Genomic DNA, 15,635 nt, shown 5'->3' with positions numbered 1-15,635 from the left:
TGGTCCTGCTGCTCAGAGTGGTGTCTGATTTTAATTTTAAACTGACCACCTCTACTGCATCATCAACAGGAATGCACGTAAAGAGTGATGTGACATCAAAAGAGACCATTGTTTCATCAGTCTCCATGGTGACATCCCTCACCTTGTCCACAAAGTCCATGGTGTTCTGTATGTGGTGTTCTGAGCTGCCAACTAAAGGGATGAGTACAGACGCCAGATATTTGGAAACATTGTAAGTGACAGAGTTAATCATGCTAACGATTGGTCTTAAAGGTACACCTTGTTTGTGGATTTTAGGTAAACCATACAGACTAGGTGTGGCCTCCCCTGGGTACAGTCTGTGGTACATGCTGGTGAAGATTCTCAGTCATCCAGGACATGATGAATTCAAAAAACGTTCAATACAAAAACAGCTGGACTTTATTTGTAACAGAAGACGTTTCGTTCCTCATCCGAGGAACTTTCTCAATTCAAAGAGCAGAGAGTGAGAGATACAGGTTATAAGGCTGAGTGAGATAAGACACACACACATGCTAATTTTTTGGGACAGGCATTTTGGGTTTTCATGAGCTGTATGCCATAATCATCAGTATTAAAACAATTAAAGACCTGAAATATTTCAGTTGGTGTGCAATGAATCTGAAATATATGAAAGTTTCATTTTTATCATTACATTATGGAAAATAATGACCTTTATCACAATATGCTAATTTTTTGAGAAGGACCTGTAGGTCCAGGTGTATCTGAAAGACAAAAAAACATGTTAAGGATAGAAAAAATAATTACAAATACAAAACAGGTTGAGCAGAGTAAGTAAAGACAGCAGCAGAGTGAAAAGTGTGGTCAGTTTGTCCTCCAGCAGTCTAAGTCTATAGCAGCATAACTAAGGGACAGCTCAGGAAACCCAAGCCGACCCTAACTATAGGATTTAGCAAAAAGGAAAGTCTTCAGCCTAGTTTTAAAACTGGACAATGTGTCAGCCTCACAGACAGAGGTTGGAAGTTGGTTCCACAAGAGAGGAGCCTGAGAACTGAAAGATCTGCCTCCTATTCTGTTTTTGTAAATTCTAGGAACCACAAGTAAACCTGCAGTCTGAGAGTGAAGTGCTCTGTTAGTAAAATATGGAACAATAAGATCTGTAATATAAGATGGAGCTAGGTTGTTGAGAGCTTTGTAGGTTAGAAGTAAGATTTTGAATTCTATTCTGGATTTGACAGGGAGCCAATGGAGAGAAGCTAAAACTGGAGAGATCTGATCTCTCCCAGTAACTCCAGTTAAGACTTTGGCAGCAGCATTTTGGATCAACTGAAGACATTTTAAAGAAGTATTTGGACATCCAGATGATAAACCATTGCAATAGTCCAGTCTAGACGTGACAAATGCATGGACCAGTTTTTCTGCATCATCTTTAGATCAGATGTTTCTAATGTTAGTGATATTACGCAGGTGGAAGAAGGAGGTTCTAGTAATGTTTTTAATGTGGGGGATAAAAGACACGTCCTGATCAAAAATAACACCAAGATTTTTAACATTAGAGCTGGAGGACAGATTAATGCATCTAAGGAGGGAGAAAGACTGAAACATTCATTCCTAAGGTGCTCAGGTCCAAAAACCAAAACCTCAGTCTTGTCTGTTCAACAGGAGAAAATTAAGGGTCATCCAGGTTTTTATGTCTTTAAGACATGCTTGTAGTCTAAGTAGCTGATTGGATTCATTGGGTTTAATGGACAAATATAATTGTGTGTCATCAGCATAACAATGAAAATTTATCCCATGCTGTTTAATAACTTTACCTAATGGAAGCATATATAAAGTAAAGAGTATTTGTCCAATCACTGAGCCCTGAGGAACTCCATGACTAAATGTGGTGTATGAAGAAGATTTATTATTTATATTTACAAACTGGAATCTATCAGATAGATATGATTTAAACCATTTTAGAGCTGTTCCTGTAATCCCAACATCATATTCAAGCCTCTGTAGTAAAATATTGTGATCAACTGTATCAAATGCAGCACTGAGGTCTAACAGGACCAGTAGAGACACAAGTCCATTGTCTGAGGCCATGAGAATATCATTAGTGACTTTTACTAGTGCTGTTTCTGTGCTATGATGAGCTCTAAACCCTGACTGAAACTCTTCAAACAGATTATTTCTTTGTAGATGTTCACGCAACTGACCTGCAACTAGTTTGTCTAGAATTTTTGAGACGAAAGTTAGATTAGATATAGATCTATAGTTGGCCAGAATTTCTGAATCAAGGTCAGACTTCTTAAGTAAAGGTTTAATTACAGCAACCTTAAAGCGCTGTGGTACATAACTATTCCATCCATCCATCTATCCATTTTCTTTACCCGCTTATTCCATTTTTGGGTCACGGGGGTCGCTGGTGCCCATGTCCAGCAATCACTGTGTGAGGGGCGGGGTACACCCTGGACAGGTCTCCAGTCCATCATGAAATAACAGTTCTTGTCCCATGAAGGTCTTCAGAGACAGATTGTTGTCGGAGGCCTAGTTCACTACACTGTGAAATTTTGAATCAACATATTTTTCCTTTAAAATGTTACATTTACCCAGATTAAACTTTTGATCTGTCATCTATGTTATATTACGAATAAAATATTGACATTTGCCATCTCCACATCATTGCATTCAGTTTTTATTCACAATTTGTTTAGTGTCCCAACTTTTTTGGAATCCGGTTTGTATAAACACTGGATGAAACGTCGGATAAATCAGTCTATTCGGATTGCACAACAACTTCAGAATCAATACAGACATGCTGTCTTCAAATCATGTTTACTTCAGTGAACACAGTATGCTGTGTGTAACGTAAAGTCTTCTGCAGGCACTGTTGCCTCACAGCAAGAAGGTCCTGGGTTCAACCCCCGGTTGGACCTGGGGTCTTTCTGTGTTGAGTTTTTCTCCAGGTACTTTGGTTTCCTCCCACAGATCAAAAACATGCATGTTAGTCTGCTTTCAGGCTCAGACCTCCCTTCCAAAAGAGATATGTGATCTCAGTGGGATTTGCCTGGTTAAATAAAGGTTAATTAAAAAAAAAAATTATGTAGAATCCAATGCTTGTTTTATTTGTACCAATGAAAATGTTTTGGAAATCATTTTATTCAAATATTTATATATTTCAGATTGTTCTGGTGTTTTTTATAAATACAGTTATATATTCATGAACTCCTGTTTGTCTTGTGGGTGTGGAGGTGCAAGTTGACAAATTGGAGTTTGTGGAAAAGTTATTAAGAAATGCTATCTTACAGCAGGAGGGGACGCTGGCGCTGCATGTTCGCCGCTTCTCCGCGCTAAAAAGTCGTTATACTGTTGCCATATTCGTGGACATTTATCTGGATTTATTTTGTTTAATGATTTGTCAAACAGTACTTATACAGACAGCTTAATTAGCACTCCCGGAATTTAGGACTATTGCTGTCAACCTACAACTCCAGCATGGCGGCTCGGCCTTTGCTTGAAGAACTAGCAGCTATTATTTTTGTGCTTACCTTGCTGCCTCTGTCAACCTCCTATGTTGTCTGGATTGTTCCAGTTGTCGTCATCTTTTGCTGGATTTTTTCCTGTGCCCCTGTGATGTGGATTACATCGCACTGCTTTTTGGATATTTTTTTCAGAGCCGTGGGTCTGCTGTTAGCGGCTAGCTCTGTGCTAGCTTCCCCCGGCTTGGCTGGCTCGTCAATGTTGACCTACTCCGCCTCCCAGCTGATTGGACTTAACAACTGCTCCATCCCACCTTCTGTTTCTACCATTAAACAACTGGGCCTTCTGCATAGACCTTGTTATGTCCATAGAGGCTCTCGGAAGAGAACTGTTTACTCTCGGCAAGCTGGGTCTGACTCCATCCCTTCCATCTGGTCTACCAGTCCTGCTGCACATCGATTACGTCATCAGAATGCTGCCTCTGTAGTCCCTGATATTGCTGAAAGAACACAGCGCACGAAGTGGCAAGGAAAACATGGAGTGGACTTCAGGCTGCTTAAACCTCTTCTAAAGGCTTCTACTCCAACCAGTATTAAAATAAAACTTTTCAATGCTCAATCACTGTCCAATAAATCATGTCTTATTCATGATCATATTCTGGAGAAGAATTTGGACCTCATGTGCCTTACTGAAACATGGCATCAACCAGATGTGTACAGCTCTCTGAATGAAGCCTGTCCCTCTGGATACAGTTACCTGCAGAGAGCCCGCTGCACTGGCCGTGGTGGTGGTCTGGCTGTAATTTACCGCAGTAATTTAAAGTTATCACATCTGGCTTCTCAGGACTTTTCGTCTTTTGAATGTTTGGCTTCAACCTCAAAGCCCCCTCCTGATGAATGTTATATTGATTTATCGGCCTCCCAAACCACATGTTTCATTTAACTCAGAGATGCATGACCTTCTCACTTTTTTCTGCGTCTCTCCTGTGAAAAATATTATTCTTGGAGATTTAAATATCCACATTGATAATTCCTCTTCCCCTCTGGCAGCAGAGTTTAAGTCTCTTTTGGACTCTCTCAATCTCACTCAATATGTTGACGCCCCTACGAACAACAGGGGGCACACGCTGGATTTGGTGATTACAGACACTGTACCTATCAATAACTTATCTGTATAAGACCTGGGTGTCTCAGACCACAGTGTCATCTCCCTGGAAGTGCCTTCATCTTCGTCTGCTCCAAATCCTAAACGACTTATCCAGTTCCGTGACTTTAAAAACATTTCCCCTGAGGTTCTCTGTCCTCTGATCTCCACTCCCTGACCGCTGTCTATCATTCATCTGCAAATGACTCTGTGGATTACTACAACCAATCTCTCCAGGAGCTTCTGGACCTCCATGCTCCCTTTAAAGCAAGGCTGGTGTCTTTCTCCCGTTCAGCCCCTTGGTCCACTGCTGAGCTGCGCAGGATGAAATCAGCTGGCCGTGCTATTGAGAGACGTGTAAAATCATCTGGTCTCTCTGTACATCAGCAGGCATATAAAGAACATCAGAAAGCCTACGCCTTTTCTCTTAAAGAAGCACGGTCCAAATATTATTCCAACATCATCAACAACTGCCCTGGAAACTCTAAACAACTCTTCTCCACAATAAATCATCTCCTTAATCCCATTAAACAGTCTCATGAGGACTCTGTTCAAAAATGCAACCTGTTCCTTTCATTTTTCAAAAACAAAGTTAACTCCATTAGATCTCAGCTCCATAGCCTCCCTGATCTTCATCTGCCATCTACCCGTCTGCATTCTGGGTCCCTGAACTGCTTTGATGAGGTTGTTCTGAGTGAAGTGGAGACCATCATCAAGAAAATGAAACCTTCATCCTGCGCCCTGGATCCCTTCCCCTCGTTTCTCATAAAATTCAATCACTCTGCAATAAGCCCATTAATCACACAAATAATAAATAAGTCACTGCAATCTGGTCAAGTTCCACTGCCTCTTAGGGTGCATTCACACTAGCCCTGTTTAGTCCGCTTTAATCGAACTCTAGCTCATTTTCTTAGAAAGTCTGGTTTGTTTAGGGAGGTGTGAACGTGCCATCGAACTCTGTCACGGAACAAAAAGGCGAACTCTGGCCCAGGCTAAAACCTAGGTCTCGGTCCGGTAGAAGCGAACTCCAGCGCGGTTCGAGTACAGTGTGAATGTAAACAGACTGAGCCCCGCTCCGCAGGGTAAACAAACACACATTGCTCTTACCTTATTTGGAGCCGTCAGCTGCCTTGTGTGGAAAAACAATATTCTCCATGGTCTTCTGACTCATCTTCTGCTCATGCTGAGTCCATTTTTGAAAAATGACAAAATATAACTCCTAAAACTGCTAAAACTTGATGCCACTTCGTTTTTATTTTTATTTACAGAAGAAGAAGAAGACGTGTCTTCAGAGGTTTTTGTGTCATTTCTTTCAGTAGTTCTTGGTGCAGCGCCCCCACAGGCGAGCGGGGGAACAGGTTGGTTCAACAGGTTGACTCGACTGCACAGTGCAGTGTGAATGCAAATGCACCAGCTCAAATGTAACAAAAGGTCATGAATACTGGTCCTGAACTGAGTCTACCAGGTGTGAAAATGACCTTGAAACTGCCATCATTAGGCCTCTTCTGAAAAAAATCTAATTTGGACCCAGACATTCTTTCTAATTACCGCCCAATTTCTCACCTCCCATTTCTGTCAAAAGTGCTGGAAAAAGCAGTTGCTGCTCAGCTGCAGATCCACCTACAACAACACTCTCTGTATGAGAAGTTTCAGTCTAGCTTCCGTGCAGCTCACAGTACTGAGACCGCACTGCTGAGGATCACCAATGATGTCCTCATGGCTGCTGACACTGGTTCTCCCTCCCTCCTTGTTCTCCTTGACCTCACTGCAGCTTTCGACACTGTGGACCATAGTATCCTCCTCCACCGTCTTCATGTGGAGGTCGGTCTCTGTGACACTGTCCTGGACTGGTTTAAATCTTTCCTCTCCAATAGGCTGGAATGTGTTAGTCTTGGCAATGCCAAGTCCCAGACTGTCTGTGTCTCCTGTGGTGTCCCTCAAGGGTCAGTTTTAGGGCCCCTGCTATTTTCCCTTTACATGTTGCCTTTAGGTCAAATTATTAATCAGTACAACATTTCTTTTCACTGTTATGCCGATGATACACAGCTTTACATCAGGACTGGAGCATTATCTTCACCATTGTTATCTCCATTTTCACTCACTGCCCTCTCTACCTGCCTGGAGGAGATAAGGGCATGGATGAATCAGAACTTTCTTCAGTTAAACTGCTCCAAAACTGAGGCCATACTGATTGGCACCCCTCACCAGGTTCAAACATCAACTATAACGACTATTTCTTTTTCTGGACAAGACATCCCCCTCACCACCTCTGTTACAAATCTTGGAATAAAAATGGACTCTCATCTTACATTTGAAAATCACATTAAGCATCTGTTTAAAACCTGTTTCTTCCATCTTCGAAATATCTCCAAACTTCGCCCAGCTCTCACTTTTGCTGATGCAGAGAAACTCGTCCATGCCTTTGTCTCCTCCAGGCTCGACTACTGCAACTCCATTTACTGGAATACCCGGCAAAAACCTTCAGAAGCTTCAATATATTCAAAACAGTGCAGCCAGGATTTTATTGAGAGCTCGTAAATTTGAACATATTACACCCATTCTCCATAACCTCCATTGGCTTCCTGTCACCTACAGAATTCAATACAGAATTGCTCTCATCACCATCAGTGTTTATACAGAAATTCACCAGATTATCTGAAGGACCTTCTTGCTCCATATTCATCCACCCGGTCCCTACGATCACAGAACAGTCATCTCCTCCACCTTCCACGAACTAAATTAAGAACCATGGGAGATCGGGCATTCTGTGTGGCTGCCCCCACCTCTGGAACTCCCTCCCTGACTATCTGAGAGCTCCACAATCATTGACTGACTTTAAAAAAGGCTTAAAGACTTTTCTTTTTAAGCAAGCCTATTCTGCCTCCACATGATTTTATCATTGATTTTAGTTGCACTCTGTAGTACTCTGAGATTTTGGTTAATGAAAAGTGCGTTACAAATTAAATTCATTATTATTATTATTATTATTATTATTATTACCTGTTGTACATAACTCAACAACCTTAGTTTGGAGAAATCTTTAATGCCCAGCTAGGCTGACAAGCTAACCAGTATTTCAAGCAAGTCCAAGACCAAAATGGATCCTTGCCGTAAATTAAACTCCAGAAATTGTACTGATAATAATAATATTAATAATAATAGTGTTATGTATTGTCATCATTGTATGTTACCATACAAAGATGAAATTGGCTCTCTACTTTTAATCCATCCACAACCAGGTGGATCAGTGGACAGCTATGGAAAGCGCCTGTGACAAGAACCAGGTTTGGATCAGCAAAACAACACCAAGGCCAAGAGCGGTTTAACAGTTTTATTGTGAATGGTGGGAAATCTCTGGTGGAGGTTTGGGTCCTGGGCTGGGTCCAATCTGTCAAGACAGAAGAGTTAGTGACTTTGACGTGGATAAGGAGGTGCAGGTGAATATTGGGGTTTTCACTAACCTTCTGTCTTGGTGTAGAGGCTGAAGCTTTAGTCACACGGAAGCTGGTGATGTCACTCCTGTAGAGTGAGCTGCTGCACCGGAGCAGATTAAAGGACTTGAGGTCCAGAACAAGGAGATCCGGAGTCGTGGTTCGTAAGCCGTTGCAGGGGTCAAGCACGTTGAAGCAGAGAGCCGAAAACAGCCGAATCGTAATCCAAAGACATGGTCAAAGGGGAAGGCACAGAGTCAGAAAGCATGGGCAGATAAGCAGAAAAAATCCAAGAAGGTTCAGGCAAGACGAGGAGTCAAAAACAGGCAAGGAGTCGTGGCAAGAGACGAGATCAGGTACGCTGGATTTCTACTGCTTGTGAAAGGTTCGAGAATCTGGCAGTGACTGAGTGACTGGAGGGAGGCGAACAGGTGTAGAGCATGAGCTTGATAAGCAGGCAGAGTTTGGCAGGAACAACAAACATAAACATGACTGGCTGTGAGGGGCAAAAACGTCAGCCTGGGGAGCAAATGAGGATGAGGTGTCCTGCTCAGAGACACCACGAGGTGTGCAGTGACCGGGGATCGAGCCCAGGACCTTCGGGTCCCGAGTCGGCTGCCTTGCCCCTACACCAAATTTTATAATGATTCATGCAAACACTATTCATATATAACAAAGTCCATGCTCAATAATCCAAGTATACAATCCAACATTTTTCAGTCAGTTCATCTGGACAGTTTCTTTTTTTGTGCTGAAACGTTTCGCCTTCGATCCGGAAGGCTTCATCAGTCAAGGAAACACACAACAAAACTGATTCTTCCCCCAACAGCTTATTCCAAAGTGGAACAAACCAGTTCTGCTTGTGATAAGATGGTCTCTTTGGTACGCCCCCTCCTCCATTGCTGGCCTTCTTCCTTGTTGACAGTCGTGTCAAACTAGTTGAAAAGAAACGAAGCCCTCCGGATCGAAGGCGAAACGTTTCAGCACAAAAAAAGAAACTGTCCAGATGACCTGACTGAAAAATGTCGGACTATTCATATATCTTCACTTTTGTCAGTTTCTCAGTGTATGACTATGTACATGGAATTCTATAGTTATTTGCAAGTATAATTAGTAGCAGCAGCTAGCTGTAGTATTTCCAATGCAGCTAAGGGTACATCCAGCAGGAATATAACAATATTTCTGTTTAAATATTTTTGTAATTCTCACTGGACAGCAAGTACAGGTTTGTATCATTGTATTTGCAAGAACTGCAGTGAACTTTTAGAGATTGAATTTGCTTAAAGATGGCAGAAATCTACTTTGGCTCTTCTACAACTAGCCATTAGCTCGTCATTCCTGTCGAATGTAAACTCTGTAAACTGTAATGTAAACAATCTATTGCACTGTTTCTTTAGGTTAGGAGGTTGGTCATAAAGCTGTCTATGTTGAAAAAAATGTTTAGAACTTTTACCCTGAACACTACTTCAAAAATTAATAAAGCCCCTCAATTAGCCCCGCTTCCTTTACTGAACTGCAGTGCAGCATTGGTTGTCACTCCTTGGAATAACTGTTATCTTATTTGTTGCAATAATTTCAATTTCTCTGAAATTCTTTGAGGATTCATCAAGAAACAGTAGATGTAAAGCTTATTTTATTTTTCCTGTTTGTGTTCAGGTGCTGGACAAATACATCCCTCCTGACCATTTCCTGCCAGAGTCCTACACGTGTTTCTTCCTGCTCAAGTTGCCCAGGTACTCGTGCAAACAAGTGCTGGAGGAGAAACTCAAATACGCCATTCACTTCTGCAAATCCATCGACACGGACGATTACGCTCGCATCGCCCTCTCTGGAGAGCCTGCAGCTGATGACAGCAGTGAGGACTCCGATAATGAGGACGCTGACTCGTTTGCCTCAGACTCTACACAGGACTATCTAACAGGACACTGAGTTTAGTCGGGGATGTCAACAAGAGAAGCTGTGCTAATCTATTTCACACACTTAGACATTCTGTTGAGAGGATGTGCAATGAACTTCAAAAGAAATATAAGCTAATAAAGAAAGTAAAAAACACCAGTCAGCTTTGATTAATTTCTTCAAATGAAGCAGGAGGATCAGCTGCACATGTAGTTGTTGTGTTACGTGGGATTACCAGTACATACGTATTATTGCATTTACAGCCTGGCACTGTGGTAGGTTTCTCTCTTTACTTTGTGTGAAATTCCTGTCTTTAGACTGTATATAAAAACTGGCGTGTGACAATAGTAGGATTTTTTTATTTTATTTTTTAGTAATGATCATGTTTCTTTATATAAAAAATGAAGAAAAATCTTTTAAACTTGAAGTCTGTGTTCGTCACATGGCTCCCTTCAGTCAGAGGCCAGTGAAGGGGGTGACTATAGGATTTGTGTATGTGCGCCTCCCACCCCCCGATCATTGTGCACTAATTAATGTAAATGATTGTGCCATGTATTCACACAAGATCTAATTCCTGCATATTAAATGTTCATACATTTCTGTTAATAAATACAGTGGTAAAAAAAATAGTTTGAATGGTTGTAGCCTTTTGTTGCTGTACTGACAGGTTTACCAAACATTGTTGTTTTAAGTCTTATATTGCAGAATCTAAAAAGACTTTAGGACTCATAAGTGCAACACAGACTGATACAGGCAGAGAGCGAATTACTTTTATTTCCTAGATTTAATTTTACTTGAATGAGTCCGTCAGATATTGTAATCTGGCTTAAATCTCATGTTCGGATTCTTGTGTAAAGCAGTAAAAAAAATGGTCTTCGGATATACAGAGGTTCAAACAACGTTTTCTGTTTAGCTGTAAATTCAATCTTTTATTTCCCCTAACTCTTTAATATAGAAGAAAAGTGTAAGCAGGACAGTTGAGAGTTTTAATTCAATTCAGTTTATTTCTGTAGCACCAAATCACAACAAAGTTGTCTCAGGGACTTTACAGGAACATTCACATAAAAGCCAGTTAGTAAAGTTCTCTATCTAAGAATCCAGCAGACAAGATGAATCTTGTCTTTGTTGCAGTCTCCCATCCTGAGCAAGCACAGTGGAGACAGTGGAAAGAAAAACTCCCTTTAACAGGAAGAAACCTCCAGCAGAACCAGGATCAGGACAAGAGACCATCTGCTTTGACCGGCTGGTTCAGAGGTGTAGGGTTCTAAGGGCTAGCTTATAAATATATAAGTTATGATGTCATTAACAAATTTACATATAGATTATGCCATTACTTTGCAGATGGTTTTTTTCCTGTTCTTTAATTTCATAAACTAAACTGGATTTCAATAAAATAATTCTCATGTTTTAATGGTTTTATCAACAGAAAATATAAAATTGTCCATTTAGACTGGAACTATCATTTTTTAACCTCATTACCATCAAGCTAACTAGTAAGCTAGCATGTTTTAAGTCAGCTAACAACTCATGGTGCGCTGTTAGAATTGATGAAAACAAACATTCATGGTCACCAGGCTGTAATGAGTGCAGTAAATCAAAACTGTAAAAAAAATCTAGATTTAATAAAAACATGTCTCATTACCTGAGTTCGGTCCACGTGCTGCTTCTCTCTGCTGCCAAACGATACAGGACTCCGACAGACGCAACCAAATGAGGGCAAGGAGGGGGAAATAGGTGCAGAACATGGCAGTCTGTTTAAAGCTTATAAAAAGCGAAAATGATGTGCATACTAATGTAATAGTAGAACTATAAATTCTACATTAAATATTATGCCTGTTGTAATCCCCTTTTTAAAGATATTACTATGCAAGTTAACGACAGTGTTGGTATAACCCACCCCCTTAAGACTTGGTATTGCCCTCTTTCACGGATGTGCCGCCAAGAGTTCAATTTATGGTTTTGGAGGGGAAGCACAGACTATGTCTCTGCTTTGGACTGCTATCTTTTTCTGTCTGCCATTTTCTATGCTCAGTAACATATGTTGCTGTTCTTGCAAGACTAGACTTTGCCATTACTGAAGATTTTCATTTTGCTTAAATATCTTTTGTCTTTGTTTAAGCCGCCTGTTTTTCATTTTTGGCCTAACAACATGGCCTGTTGGAGGTGTGTGATTTGCTTTGTTTTTGTTGCCATAACACTGAAATCTCTTTTGAGCCATATTAACACAACACATAGCCGAAACCTAGATTTCCAAGTGATATGCGGAATTGATGGTTGCACGGAGGAATACAGAGTCTTCAACTCTTTTTACTACCATATCCGGCGCACCCATGCCCTGTATCTTGCAACTGGAAATCCAACTACTCCATGGTTGACAACATCTGGATCTGAACCATCACCTGTTGGAGGTGAACGTTTTGACATACCAATTTTTTATGACTGTGCATCTACAATAAGAGGATTACAAAGGACTGACAGTGAAGTCAATGCACCTGTCATTCAAAATGAAATGCCAAGGCCAGAGTTTGAAGAGATCCAGATTTCACATAGTGATAATACGGTAAGATGCAATGTTGGAACCGTGAATGATAAAGTTTAAATTCTAACATTTGATCTGAACTTGTCTATATTTAATTTTAATGTTTGTTATATCTACAGGAAGGAGCCAGTGCATCAAGTGAAAATCTTCTCAGACATGCAGCTGCATTCACTATCAATGTGAGGGAACGATGTCACCTGTCCCAGGTATTGCACTAACCCAACTTACTAATATTGTTCAATATTAATTTGTGAAGAAGTGAATAATTTTGAGTTTCTGTCTTTGTTTGTCTTTCTGACTGTCTCTGTGTGTATGTCTGTGTCTGTCTCTCTATCTGTCCCTGTCTCTCTCTCTGTGACTGTCCCTGTCTCTCTCTCTGTGTCTGTCCCTGTTTGTCTCTCTCACTCTCTCTGTCTCTCTCTCTCTGTCTGTCCCTGTTTGTCTCTCTCACTCTCTCTCTGTCTCTGTCTCTCTCTCTCTCTCTGTCTGTCCCTGTCTGTCTCTCTCACTCTCTCTCTCTGTCTCTCTCTCTCTGTCTGTCCCTGTCTGTCTCTCTCTCTCTGTGTCTGTCCCTGTTTGTCTCTCTCACTCTCTCTCTCTCTCTGTCTCTCTCTCTCTGTCTGTCCCTCTCTCTCTCTATCTTTCTCTCATACTCTCAATATTATGGCACACACAATCCCATGTTTTGTGACAGAATTGCACTCACAAGTACACTAAATTGAGACCTGAGACCATTTTGTTCTATCTTTCTCAAAACTCAAGTCTGTTTAAAATTTATGTTATTTTGACTTTTGGATTTTCAGCAAGAACTAACAATTCACACTGAACAAACTGCATTCATCTTATATACGTCTTTCTTGTTTCTGTCTCAGAGGACCTTCAGTAACATTGTCTGTGAAGTTCAGCAGTATCAAACTGCTCTTTTCGGCACCATGAGGGAGTCCATGAAGAGGATCTTTGAACGACATTCAGACAGTATGGAGCAGCTGCAACAGGCAGCATTGGCAGAAGTGGACAATTTCCAAGATCCTTTCTCCACCATGGCTACTACATACATTCAGGACAGTACTATCCAGAGGCTTTTTAACCCAGTTAAACCTGAGGAGGTAGTTATGTCCCAAAAGGTTTGTAGAGTTAAGAAAGGAAAATCAAGAGTTCTTGCAATCAAAAACAGAAGTTTTTACTATATACCTCTTATTAAGAGTCTTGAACAGTTGCTGTCCAATTCCATGATTTTTGATATGTTGTACACCTCACCACAGAGTTGCCACAAAAATGGGGTTTTGTATGACATTATTGATGGGAACTTTTTTAAATCCCATCCACTATTTTCAGTGAAACATTCTGCTTTACAAATCATTTTGTATTCTGATGAAATAGAGATATGCAATCCCCTTGGGTCACATGCTTCAGTAAATAAATTACTTTTGTTTTATTATACTTTAGGAAACATAGATGCCAGGTTTAGATCTAAACTGGCGGCAATCAGACTCCTGGCTATAGCAATAGCAGATGATATTGACAAGTGTGGTGTTGATTTTGTATTGCAAAGAATTGAGGAAGACTTGAAGCTGCTATATAATGGTGTTCAAGTCCAAACACAGAGGGGTGGAATGGATTGATTTGGTGCTGTAGTTTCAGTTTGCGGTGACACACTTGCACAACATGAACTTGCTGGTTTCAAGGAAGGGGTTGGTTTTGCGTATAGTAAGTGTAGGCATTGTGAATGTACCTTTGAGGAAATGCAAATTAATTTTAATGAACAAAGTTTTAATAAAAGGACAATAGAAAATCATATTAAACAGTGCTGCGAAATAGAAAAAGCTAGCACAGACTTCTTGAAATCCTCTCTCAAAACCACCTACGGTATAAACGGAAGGAGCAAGCTGATTGATTTCCCAGCCTTTGACCTAATTCAGCAAACTCCACAGGATATAATGCATATCATTCTTGAGGGTATTGCACCAATGGAAATTAAGTGCGTGTTAAAATATCTTGTTCTGTCTGGGGAGATGGAGTTAGATGTGTTCATTTCAGCCATGCAAAGTTTTCCTTTGTCACCCATAGACATACGTGACAAGCCATGCCCCATTAGTGTCAGTACCCTTGCATCGAATGACAATAAACTTAAACAGTCTTCAGGGCAAATGTTGATATTGTTGAAGATCATTCCTTTTCTGCTCAATACTATAGAAAAAAATGAATATGTTCAGTTTGTTTTGGACTTAGTTGAGATAGTTCAGATACTTTTTTCCCCTGTTTTGTCTGTACAGAGTGTGTTAAAACTGAAAAGTATGATTGAACAGCATTTGAAAAAGTTTAAGCAACTTTTTCATGAGAATAATGTAATACCTAAGCAACATTACATGCTGCATATCCCTGCTCAAATTCTTCATTTGGGGCCTTTAGTAAGGCACATGTGCATGCGGTTTGAATCAAAGCACTGTTTTTTTAAACAGTGGTCATCTAAACTGAACTTCAAAAATGTCTGTAAGTCACTTGTGAACCATAATGTGCTTTTTGAATGCTGTCAAAATGAAATGGGTACTCATCATCCAATTTTTGCACATGGAAAAGAATTGGGTCCTGTCTCTGAAGTAACAAATATGGAGTACATTTCCGAAAAGATGAGAGATTTTTTGGGGATTTATGGCATGCAACATGGAGTCAAAGTAAAGTGGCTTATTCTTAATGGGAACAAATATATAAGTGAAAGGTCTCTAATAATCACCAATGCAAATGGCACAGTTCCTATTTTTGGACTTGTAAAGAACATTTTTGTGATAAACAGTTCATTATACTGTTTTGAATACCAGCTTTATGAAACTGTGGGTTGGAATAAAGATCTTTTAGCTTATGAAGTTACAGTGCCTAATCTTGCCCAGGCCACTGAATGTATAGATGCTTTAAAGCTAGTTGATCATACATCATATTATCCAGTCAGTTTCAATAACAGTGTGTATGTTTTGACAAAATATAACCTTGATGATGTCATTGCACTTAAAAATTAAAATGAATAACCTTGAAACAGTGGAAGATGTATGTTCATAATATCATACATGTGATTTGTTATTGTATATGTATATTGTATATGTTGTAAAAAAGTAATGCTACCCTGCAGCTTTGTAAAAATCGGAAATAAATGTGTTGAGCAATTGTTACTGGGTGGTCTTGAAACAAGT

The 15,635-nt window shown here is 40.3% G+C and overlaps 1 protein-coding gene across 1 annotated transcript in view; it reads left to right on the top strand.

Annotated features, from left to right (window-relative positions):
- herc2 (HECT and RLD domain containing E3 ubiquitin protein ligase 2) overlaps positions 1 to 10,490 on the top strand; it is a gene marked incomplete in the record, with an annotated part of 472,599 nt that extends 462,109 nt beyond the window's left edge. The window contains 1 exon segment of the mRNA XM_037698316.1: positions 9,675 to 10,490. Coding sequence (XP_037554244.1) covers positions 9,675 to 9,947 — 273 coding nt within the window.
- Positions 10,491 to 15,635: the final 5,145 nt, after the last annotated feature.

Source organism: Nematolebias whitei, chromosome 3 (genome assembly GCF_014905685.2).
Source record: "Nematolebias whitei isolate Nwh7 chromosome 3, NemWhi1, whole genome shotgun sequence".
In the NCBI taxonomy this organism is placed as follows: domain Eukaryota; kingdom Metazoa; phylum Chordata; class Actinopteri; order Cyprinodontiformes; family Rivulidae; genus Nematolebias; species Nematolebias whitei.
Note: the sequence above shows the minus strand (reverse complement) of the source record. Positions and strands in the feature narration are given on the sequence as shown.